Source organism: Buceros rhinoceros, unplaced genomic scaffold, assembly GCF_000710305.1.
Source record: "Buceros rhinoceros silvestris isolate BGI_N320 unplaced genomic scaffold, ASM71030v1 scaffold9903, whole genome shotgun sequence".
NCBI classification, from domain to species: Eukaryota; Metazoa; Chordata; class Aves; order Bucerotiformes; family Bucerotidae; genus Buceros; species Buceros rhinoceros.
In genome coordinates, this window is record NW_010401796.1 from 20,365 (window position 1) to 30,517 (window position 10,153).

Sequence of the window (10,153 nt, forward strand, 5' to 3'; positions counted from 1 at the left end):
GAGCACTTTTGCACATTTACTTTCACTCGATCTATTTTGCCTTTTCTTTACTTACTTCTCTTCAAAAGGGAGAGTTTTAAAGGCATTTTTACCTAAACCAAGAAAATGCACAAAACCTTTACTTGCTGAAGTCGCCAATGTCAAACTAAACCTGGATCTAAAAGTATCACCAACTGTAACCATGCTGTGTAAGAAAAGGTTTGCAGAGGGCCGGGTGTCTATAAGTTTTCTTTTAGAACCATTGAGATGTAATCCTATGTTTTTCTGAAGTCTCAAATTCCTGAAAGCAAATAAATTAGGTGAGGTTCTCACCTAACATTTAAATAAAATAAAGCGTATTTCTGTTTTCATTGTTTCAGGTTTTCCATTGTTGACTTTCATTATATTTGATGGATTTTCCCATGGGTTTGTGCCCTTGAATACCATGGAAAAGGTCATTCTCACAAAATGACCTATCACCTGGGTCCCTGAGTACCATAGTGACCAGGGCACTGACCCCTGGGCTGGCCTGTGCTCAGGCTTACAGTGAAGTGTGTTGACAAACACTTACCTTGAAGCATGAGTCTGCCCGGGAGGCTCCCTCCCAGCCTTCGGCACAGGCAGCTGCAGGAACCTGTGCTGGAGGAGCAGGAGACGGCACTCCTGCTGCATGCTGTTTGCAAAGATAATTTGCTGTCCTCTCACAGCTGACAACATCCCATAATCCAGCTGCAATTCCAGTTCCCATAGCAACACAGCCTTGCTCTTTTCCTTCATGATATGGAAAAGAAATGAGTAAAACCAAAGTCTGAATTGCTTTCTAAGAAATAAGACTTTTGCTTTTATGCATAGAAAATTATGAAAAGAAATATGCAGATTATGCGGATTAAAAACCATTCTGGATATACAATTATTTTTAATGCCTCCTGCTAGAGCCCAGATATGGGCCAATGAGTCTCACAGACACAGCATTGACAAAAACGGGTATTTGCAGCTTTAGAATACAAATCTTACTTATCTTGCCGCCTCAGGGAAATCACAGGGCAAATGGCATTTGATTTTATTTATGTATGTACCAAATGGCCTAACAAATGCTTTGGATTTTTCAATATCCAGGTAATTCCATTTCAGGAAGGCTGATATCAAGTACAAGTTTGTTTTAAGGTGTAACTATCCAGTGTGAAGGCAAGAGTTCCCACGTAGGAACTACTGAGTAGGTGCTCATCTGTTTTGCTGAAATGGCAAACACCTGGACAGCTGCTGCTCATTTCTTGCATATGCACCTTCTGAAGTTGTTGTTAACTGGTGGTAAAAAGTTGGAAAAAATGAGACCATAGACCTTGTTAACTCCTGCACAGTATTGGAGTGCACAGTAACTCCTGCACAGTCTATCCCATTAAAAATCTGTTTCTGTACAACTTCACAGGAGATTGACTTACACAACACCTGACACTCAGCTGTGATCGTGCTTGTTGCCCCGGCATCAAACACAAGGTCTGATGATGTTGGCCACCTACAGCTGCAAGCTCAAAAGGAGGTGCCTACTCTAATTTCTAACACCAAGAGATAGAAAGCAGAAACCCACATGAATTGCAGCTGCACTTTGATCAAAAGAGTGAGCCCTTGCAGAGCTTACCTGGCATTGCTGTGTTCCAGTGTGTGAAGAGAGGAGTTTTACCACTGGTCCACCGGAAACTCCTTTGTTCTTCTGTGTTGGCGAGACCAATCCAGAAATATTTTTCACACCTCGGCCCCGTCAGACTAATCAGAAAGGCTTGCTCATTTCTGAAGTGACAGACCACCAAGTCAGGACCAAACTGTCAGTTTTTCTAACCATCACCTCTAAAGGCAGTCATGTTCCTCAGAGGCCATGAAGCCTGCAAAGCCTGACTGAGATATGTGTAGGCTGGAGAAGATGCATCCTGGCTGTGGTGGGCCAGGTCCTGGGGAAGATTTTCTACATTTGTTTAGAATTTAGCTTAGAAGGTAGTTTAGGAAAATATTTTCATTAAAATTTCCAATTGTAATGAGGTAACACCCATCAGTCAACAGATGAAATTTGTAGTAACCACTTTCCAACAGAAAAAAAATCTCATAAATGTTGCATTAATTAGGATTTAAAAGATAAAAGAAAACTGTTTAACTCAAGAACTCGTGAAATTTGAAAACTGTAACTGTTACAATAGGTTAAATAGAAAGCCCTAAACTATTGAGTCTTTCTTTTTTCCTGCATGAATAATTTTATTTGGATTATTACTACAAAACTTTTGAAAAGCACTGATAAAAAACTTTGAAGAGTTAAAAAAATGGACATTTAGCAAGTTTCTCCATCAGAACCACTAATTTTGAAGTATATAAAAAAGATATTTTCCTACCTGTTTTCCACTGTAGCTAGATAAGCTTTGCTCTGATCACATGTCTTATTTGCTTCTGAGAATGTCAAAAGTGCAGAGCCGACCAAGTAACAGTGAAATCCATATCTTTTCCAACCCTGTGACAAACAGAAGTTTCTTAATGTGAAATTGAAAGAGTCTTCAAAATATAAATTAGCTCTGCTTTTTTGTGTATAAATATTTGATGTTAAATTTGTTGCAGCTAAGCTTAAAAACATGATGAGACTGGGCCAATCTGTTAATAAACAATGCTGGGGGGTTTGTTGCCATTTGCTGCTACAGAGGGCCTTTTTTTGTTTAAAGGATGACATTAATATCTTAGTTTTCATCTCTTTTCCACATAAATGACTTTTCATAGAAAATGGTGACTGTGCTATTTGCTATTGTTTTCCAGTGCTCTGTAAGGCTGAGATCACGCACACTGCACCATAGCAAGCCTGTGATTCATTCAGGGAGAAGCAGCAGCTCCAGTATCCCAGAGCTGTGGGATTTGACATAATGAAATACAAAAAAATATTGCAATATGGAAATGAATTCACATACAAGCACAGCTTCCCAAAGCTGTCCCTGCCATCCCTATGTATAATGAACGAAAAGTCTTTCTGAGCCAAGAGGAATCCAGTCAGTGCTTTTTTGTGAGGAGAGCAGAAAGAAGGATTATCCATAAAACAGTCCTGCTTCTTCATGCTCCTAGAGACATCTATGCTGACCAATACAGACATTTGTTTTCTGAAAAGGTCAATTCTGGAAAAAGCACTTGTCTGGAAAAAAATAACCTGTTGATATCACTCAAAGGATGACTAAGTAGTCCATCATGAGGGACATGGTACAGAAGCACTGATCCTTTTCTGCATTGAAATTATTTCCTTTCTTTTATCGTTCTTACATAGTAAGGACTTTACAAAGACTTTAAACAGACAGCAGATCTGATAGAACAAACAAAATGGCTTTGGGTAATTTTACATGCGTTGTTAAGCCAAGAGCATAAGCAGAGAGAATAGTGGTGAAATTATGATTTCAATGATATGTGTGATCTTGTCACAAGGTGGCTCATCTGGGAATGGAGGGAAAGGTCATATTCATGCACGTGTATCTTGACTTTCTTGAGTATTTTCAGGGCAAAAATGAAAAAGGCACATATATTAGTAACTTGCTATTAGGAAAAGCCAGGTTTCCTCAAGAGTAGATTTTCTAGAAGACACAAGCACAAAGACTCTAAAAGAAGCAAGAACCAGTAAATTAATTCCTGTTCATTTTCCTCAGCATAATTAATTCATGAGAGAGCATTTACTTTCTGGCAGCCTGGGTCCTCGATTGTCTCTTTTTCAGACGATTGTGATGAAGACTTCTTTTTACAGATGTAACCAAATTGCTTATCACAAACAGCAGTTGCCCAGTACCCATCCTAGAATAGCAAGTAGAATAAATGAATGTAAAAAGGGGGCATTCATAAACATAAGAAAACTAGTGTTTTCCCTTTTCTTCATTACAAGGCCCACTGAAATATGCTATCTGGCATGGCTATAGGATCATTGGTCGAGATTTATTTAAAAAAAATAGACACAGCTGTCAGGATTGGTTTAAGATCCATTCGATACAGTTTTGAGATGAAAGAAGGAAATTAATAACATCTTGAAGTCTCGGTATTACTTGCTATCATAGCTGTCTATTTAATGAGAGGGTTTGTAAAGATACATCTCGGCTGGGGCTAGTGGATCTGCATTTAGTGCAGGATTATTTCACTATGCTTCTGGAAAAATGTCAATGAATGGAAATAACGCACTCCTGAGTGTATTGCAGTAAATCTAACTATTTTGTCCATCGAGGAGAAGACTCTGAAAATGACTGTGTTTTTTTAAAAAAAGGGTCTAAAAAAAAATTAGATAGGAGCTTTTTTTTTCCCCATAAAATCTGGGTTTAGGTCAATTCTATTGATGCCTAAACAATAATATTATTCTGTGATATAACAGTTCTTTCAATAGCAGCATTTCTTTCATAAAAGCATTTCTTTCATAACACCATTTTCAATTTGTTCCTCTTAAAATTCTTTACAGTTTATGTGTGTGTATGTGTATGTGGTCGCAGATGTATGTAATTGTGTCAAACGACCATGCCTTGCAAGAAAATAAATTTTGTGAGGCATGCAGTCAGAAATACAGTAGGATTTTAGTTTAGGTATTTGGCAGGTGGGTGTTAGTTCTGTCTTTATGTCATAGCTAAAGAAACATACTGTAGTGCCAGGTCTCTATGTCTCAATGCCATGTCTCAGTTAAGTGACATTGAGGGACATAATGGTTTATCAGATTGAAAAATGAGGTATGCAAATAGCATCTACGATAACCACACAATGTATTAACTAGCTCATTCATTCCCTTTCCTCTCCCAGAGCTAATTCACTGCTGCATTATTATAATGAAGCTAATGTAAAATTTCTGGATCAGACTTTTCATTCACCAGATAAGAAATTTCAGAAGGTAGCACGAGGAAAATTCTACCTCTCTATTTCTGATCTCTCCTGTCATCTGAACGTATCTTTTGGTTGATGACAAATTTATGGAGAAAACTATTTGTATTTAGTGTAATAAATGGCACCTGAATAAGTATATAATGACAAGTGATTTCAGACAGAAGTAGTTATTAGCTTGCATTACTATCAAATGGCTGCATGGTTATACCTGCCCCTTCATAACAACACAGTTCTCCAGACCATTAGTGAAGGTGGGATGTCTGTGCTGCCATTTGGTGAATGTCACAGGAGTCCCATCACTCCACTCGAAATAGAAGTGAGCCTTCAGGTCATTCAGACCCAGCCATAGCTCTTCTGTTGGGTCTGAAGCATGAAAAAAAAAAGGGTTTGCTTACAGTCTGTCATGCAATAAATGCAGTGATCGTTTTCACATCCAAAACAAACAGTGCCTGATAACGTTGTGATGTGGTACATGAGAGGTGGTCTTCATGCTTTACTATGAATGCCGATTTCTTCTCAGAACTGCAGTAAGACATGTCTTGGTCTGTACTGGAAATACCTTAGATTCCATTCAGAAATACTGAGCTTAATAAACAGCTGGCAGAAGATTTTTACAAACTTTCTGAGTATCTGTGATTCAGAACAACAAAAATGGCCTCTATCTTGGAAGGTAGGACAGTGAGTGTCCCACCTGTCAGGAGATCATACTGAGCCTAAGCTATGAAGAGGTTTGCCCATACATCTCCTTCTTGAGGAAGCATAAGAGGGTTTGTAACGGCCCATGAGGGAGGGGTGTTCACCAGTCCAGCAAGTGCAGTGCCAGGACCAGTTACTACAGATCCAAGGAAAACTACAGGTGAAAATATATTATTTTCTTAGAAAAATAGACAGCAAAAGGTTAACCTCAGCAAGCAGTTTTAATCTCAGTAAGAAGTTAAATTTATCATAGGTTTGGAACTCAGTTTTTAGTATACTGGACATAGAATAAAGGTGCCAAAACTGCAATTTTTAGACGCATTTGTGTCTTTCTTTTTTTTCTTTTCTCACTTTATAATGTTTAAGATAAAGAATATCATGTTAGATTTAGCCTTTCACTTGGGACATTCCCGGAAAAAAGCATTAATACTGAGTATGAAGCCCAGCTTTTATGCAACAGATGGGACAAACAAAATGCAGGCCAACATGTATACTCACTGTAACCAAGCTGTGACACTAGAAAGCTGCATTCAGCAATGTTGTGGACGCTTGCCAAATCTCCGTCTTGCTTCTTGCATGAAGTCAGAGCATCTTTCCATGTTTTGGGTTCCCGTTGAATGCTATAGCAGTGGCCTGCATAGGGCCACCAGCCATCTGGGCACTTAATAGGTTCCAATTCCTCTAAAACCAAAGCACAATTTTTCAGAGCAATTTTGTAAGAGGAGAATAAAGAACACTAGAATGAGGTCTCTCGAGCGCTCTTTGCAAGAGTGGGCTTATATGAATAAACATAAACTTGTCGTTAGAAATGCAAATACATTCAAATGAAAAGCAAATATCATTAAGGCGCAGTATGCTAAATATGCAAATAGAATGGTGTCTCCTTAAGCGGAGAATCATTGAAAAATGCCCACATTGTGTCAGAAATGCAATTTGAAATAATGCTGTGGGAGGAAAGAGACAAAAGCATATGTCAGCCTCTCTCCTCTCTGCCCCCTGGAGCAGTTCAGTCATTGTGACATGGTCTCTCCACTGCTGCATGCAGTAGCTGACATTAGGGTCAGCCTCCTGCTCAATGTCTGCTTGCAAACACAGGTAATTTTCAGATATAGAAAAGCGTGAAGCGGTTTTTTAGTAACTGCAGGTCAGTAAACAGTGCAAATTAGTGCAGAGATGGTAGTTTTCATATTAAATCAGTGTCTTTTTTATTACTTAAATTCCTAAATATCTTTAAAAGCTTACCTTTAACTTGCTTTAAAAATAGAGTCCTGCATTTCTTTTTAAGGTTATTAGGGGAATAAATATTCCCTGAAATTATTTTTCTACTTTCTTTTCTATAACTACTTCCTTAAAAGTAGCTCTACTAACATTCCCCGAAGACAGCCTCCAGCAGACTCCCCTGTGTGTGACATATTCATAGCCACATTATGTTATTGAAGCCTCAGGTCAGAGTGGCCCCTGGATGAAATGTACCCGTTGTGAATACTGCTGCTCCTCCTGCTCTGCTCATATGAACCCAATGCATTGCATAATGTTGTCATCAGAGGAAGATTTTTTGCATGAATATTAGAGTATCTGCAATTGCTCATTTGGAGCAAATGAGAAGAAAATGAGAAGCATTTCCACTGTATTTATGCAAATTTGATTGCAGGCAATTGTTACCATGACAGAAAAGCTTTTATCTGTCTTGCAAGAATGAATGATAGAGTGATGGAACAAAACAGTAATATTCTCCTATGAATAGTTAATTCAGAATGGGAGAACAAAAGCAATAGCCAGAAGTCTGTGTGTGCCTGTATAGTTGTGTTTTTCAAAGGTTTTTAACACCTTGGTTGAAAAATAATGTTGCATACTTTTTATCATTTACAATCTTTACAGATTACTCTTTCTAGAAGACAAAAGAAAAATCATTCTTTTCATTTGACTAACCTACCTTTGGATGTAATAATGTCACACTCTGAACTGAAGTTTCTTCTTTCACAAATGTAACCATGTCTCTGGTTACATGCTTGGTTTTCCCATTTAGCATTCTTTCTGGGATTTATCACTCCACAGATTTTCCCAGGGAGCAGGAAAGGACTTCCTTTGAGAAAGAGAGAAAACAGAATCTCACAGCAAAAATAAATAAAAACATTTTAAAAGCCATCATATTATCCATAGAATCATGAACTCATTCTCATTTCTTCAACGCTTAATCAAAGAAGCCCTCTCCCATAGGATAACTGATGTAGTTTATAGGCTGCTTCTTTTAGTCTATGATTTGAGGGCAAAGTAATGACCCTAGACTGTTATGTTGTGTCAAAAACTTCCAAACTTTAAAAAAGTTCAGTTTTAAATTATACTACCCTACCAGTACATCTCAAGAACTTCACAATTCGACTTTCCTATAAAATAGCCTTTCTTTAGTCTGTTGCAGTGTGTAAAAACCTCTGTAAGCAACGAAAGAAATTGCCTGATACAGAATTTGAGAAAACTTAGAGGAGAGTTTAATTACTCCTTTACCACCTTGTAACTTTTTCAAAACAGGAGATAGTTTGAAATATTTGTGGCACTAAGAAAACACAGGACCAAAACCTCAACAAACAGAAGAAATCCCCATGTGTGAGGACCACCACAAACCCACCCCGTCTCCCTTCCATGAGGTGGTTCAAGGTGTACTTTTGCATAAACTGCTGAGGAATTATGAGCTGGCTCTCAAAAACATACAGAATTTCTCCAGAAAACATAGTGCCATCTTTTTTCTAAATACTTTGCTACTTTTGGAAGATTCGGTTTATATATTGGGCATCATGTTACAGAAAAATTCTGACCTCTGGTTCTGTATGGTTGTATATCACTCCAAATGATACTTTGCCTTCATAAAAAGCCCCTTTTTTATATAAGAAAATAAAAGAACTTGCTATAGCTGATATCCACAGTGAACTTTGTAATTTGGAAGTGTACTTCTTAAAATAAAGACCTAGACCTTCATCTATTGTAAATCTGAATGGGCTTTCCTGAAGCTAGGGCAGTTTTTATTAGTTGGTGTATTATCGGAATTCATTCATAGATTACAAAATAGATACAGTTCTTACCTGGAGCCCAGTTTAAATATCTGAAGGGACTGCCCCCAGCCCATTGCCATCCACTGTTGAAATTCAAAGTGTTTAATCCAATCCAGAATTCAAAAGTGAATATTTTGGTTAGCTCTAAATAGAAAAAGAAGTCATTTGTATCTCCCTATTCTCATTCTTAGCAACTTCATCTAAAAGAAATAAAGTCAAATGTAAAAAATTTTTATTTCTAAGATTAAGCAAGCTCCAAAACAGTAATTTCTGCATTAGTGAGGTGCACAGATTAAGAATCTCGGTAGTTTAAAAAGCAAATGAACATCTTATTTCACCACTTAAAAAAGAGGTTACTTCTCTGGCTTTTTTTATTGCAGCCTAAAAGATGTAAAAAATAACTACTTTCATTAGGGTGTGCTAAAATGTTTCTGTACCAGATTCATGGAGAAAACACAACAAAAAGATGAAGAGTGTCAATCAGTTGTTTTTAGATTTTTTGCTGTGTAAGTTGTTTCAAGCATCCTTCACACCATTCATATCCAAACTGATACCATGACACTTGTATCTGAAATCCACTGGAGATATTTGGAGTTTATGCATGCACATGTACCCGTATTAAGGCCCATCTAGCCATCATCTTATGTTCTCCTAGAAAGTTTAATAATCCTTGAAACACAGAGGATGTGTTTCACTCAGTAATGAGTGCACTGGCACAATGGCAATCGGAGGAAACCTTCCCCTGTGGGACAAGCTGCAGAAGATGCAGTATCTCCCACCTAGAGCACAAAGGTGAGATGGGGACAATTCCCCTTCTTTAGAGGCCTGGGACCAACCCTTCATCAAAAAGCATCAGCTAGCAGAAGGGCAGTTCAGGTCCTGTCTCTTTAAACGACTGCTGAATCACCCCAACGTTGTCGTCTTTGCTGAGGTAGAAGACAAGTCAGCCTTGACAACTTCATTGTCTAAAGCTCTGGGCAGCATATTTTAAGGTCTTGCTCTCTACCATTTTACCTCCTATGTATGTTTGCTCATGAATGTCTGTGATGCTTAACAGTTCTGCATTTTGCTGCAGACAGCTTTTCCTTGCTTGGTGCCATGATAGAGCTGATTCTGAGTTTATCTGATAGTAAATGCCACTTGAAACATCTCTTGTCCAAAATCTTTCTGTGTCATCTGGAAAAAAAAAGTAACATAGAGCACTGCTGTTAGAGGATTGACATTGCACCAACTAAAAGCAAATAAAGTGTGTAATGAGGCAAAAGCTCTAAAAATCCACAGTATTAATTGTATGCTATCACCAATTTTAAAGTACCAGAAGAGCTGAAATCGTATTAGGCATCAATTAAAATAAACATTTTTAAAAGCAGCTTTTTTAAATTGAAAACTTAATTTTAAATTTATAAGTTTTAGAAGGGATTGCATGGGTTTCCAATATTTGCTTTTAAATTTTCTTTTACTCAAAATGCAGCACGAGGTAAACCGGACATATCTGTTTTTTGAAATAAGAGATTCCAGGGTGAAGTCAGAAGAGGAAAGTAAGCATGTAGGTGGACTCTGACTCCAGACGCTCT

At 37.8% G+C, this 10,153-nt stretch overlaps 1 protein-coding gene across 1 annotated transcript in view; it reads right to left on the reverse strand.

Annotated features, from left to right (window-relative positions):
• LOC104490139 (macrophage mannose receptor 1-like) overlaps nt 1-10,153 on the reverse strand; it is a gene marked incomplete at its 3' end in the record, with an annotated part of 32,633 nt that overhangs the window by 20,120 nt on the left and 2,360 nt on the right. Inside the window, exons 2-10 of the mRNA XM_010132387.1 lie at nt 9,594-9,755; nt 8,610-8,723; nt 7,469-7,618; nt 6,034-6,216; nt 5,048-5,202; nt 3,664-3,777; nt 2,355-2,470; nt 1,616-1,764; nt 551-750 (exon numbers count right to left, since the gene is read on the reverse strand). Of these exons, the coding sequence (XP_010130689.1) occupies nt 551-750; nt 1,616-1,764; nt 2,355-2,470; nt 3,664-3,777; nt 5,048-5,202; nt 6,034-6,216; nt 7,469-7,618; nt 8,610-8,723; nt 9,594-9,755 (1,343 nt within the window). The remainder of the gene's footprint in view (nt 1-550; nt 751-1,615; nt 1,765-2,354; nt 2,471-3,663; nt 3,778-5,047; nt 5,203-6,033; nt 6,217-7,468; nt 7,619-8,609; nt 8,724-9,593; nt 9,756-10,153) is intronic.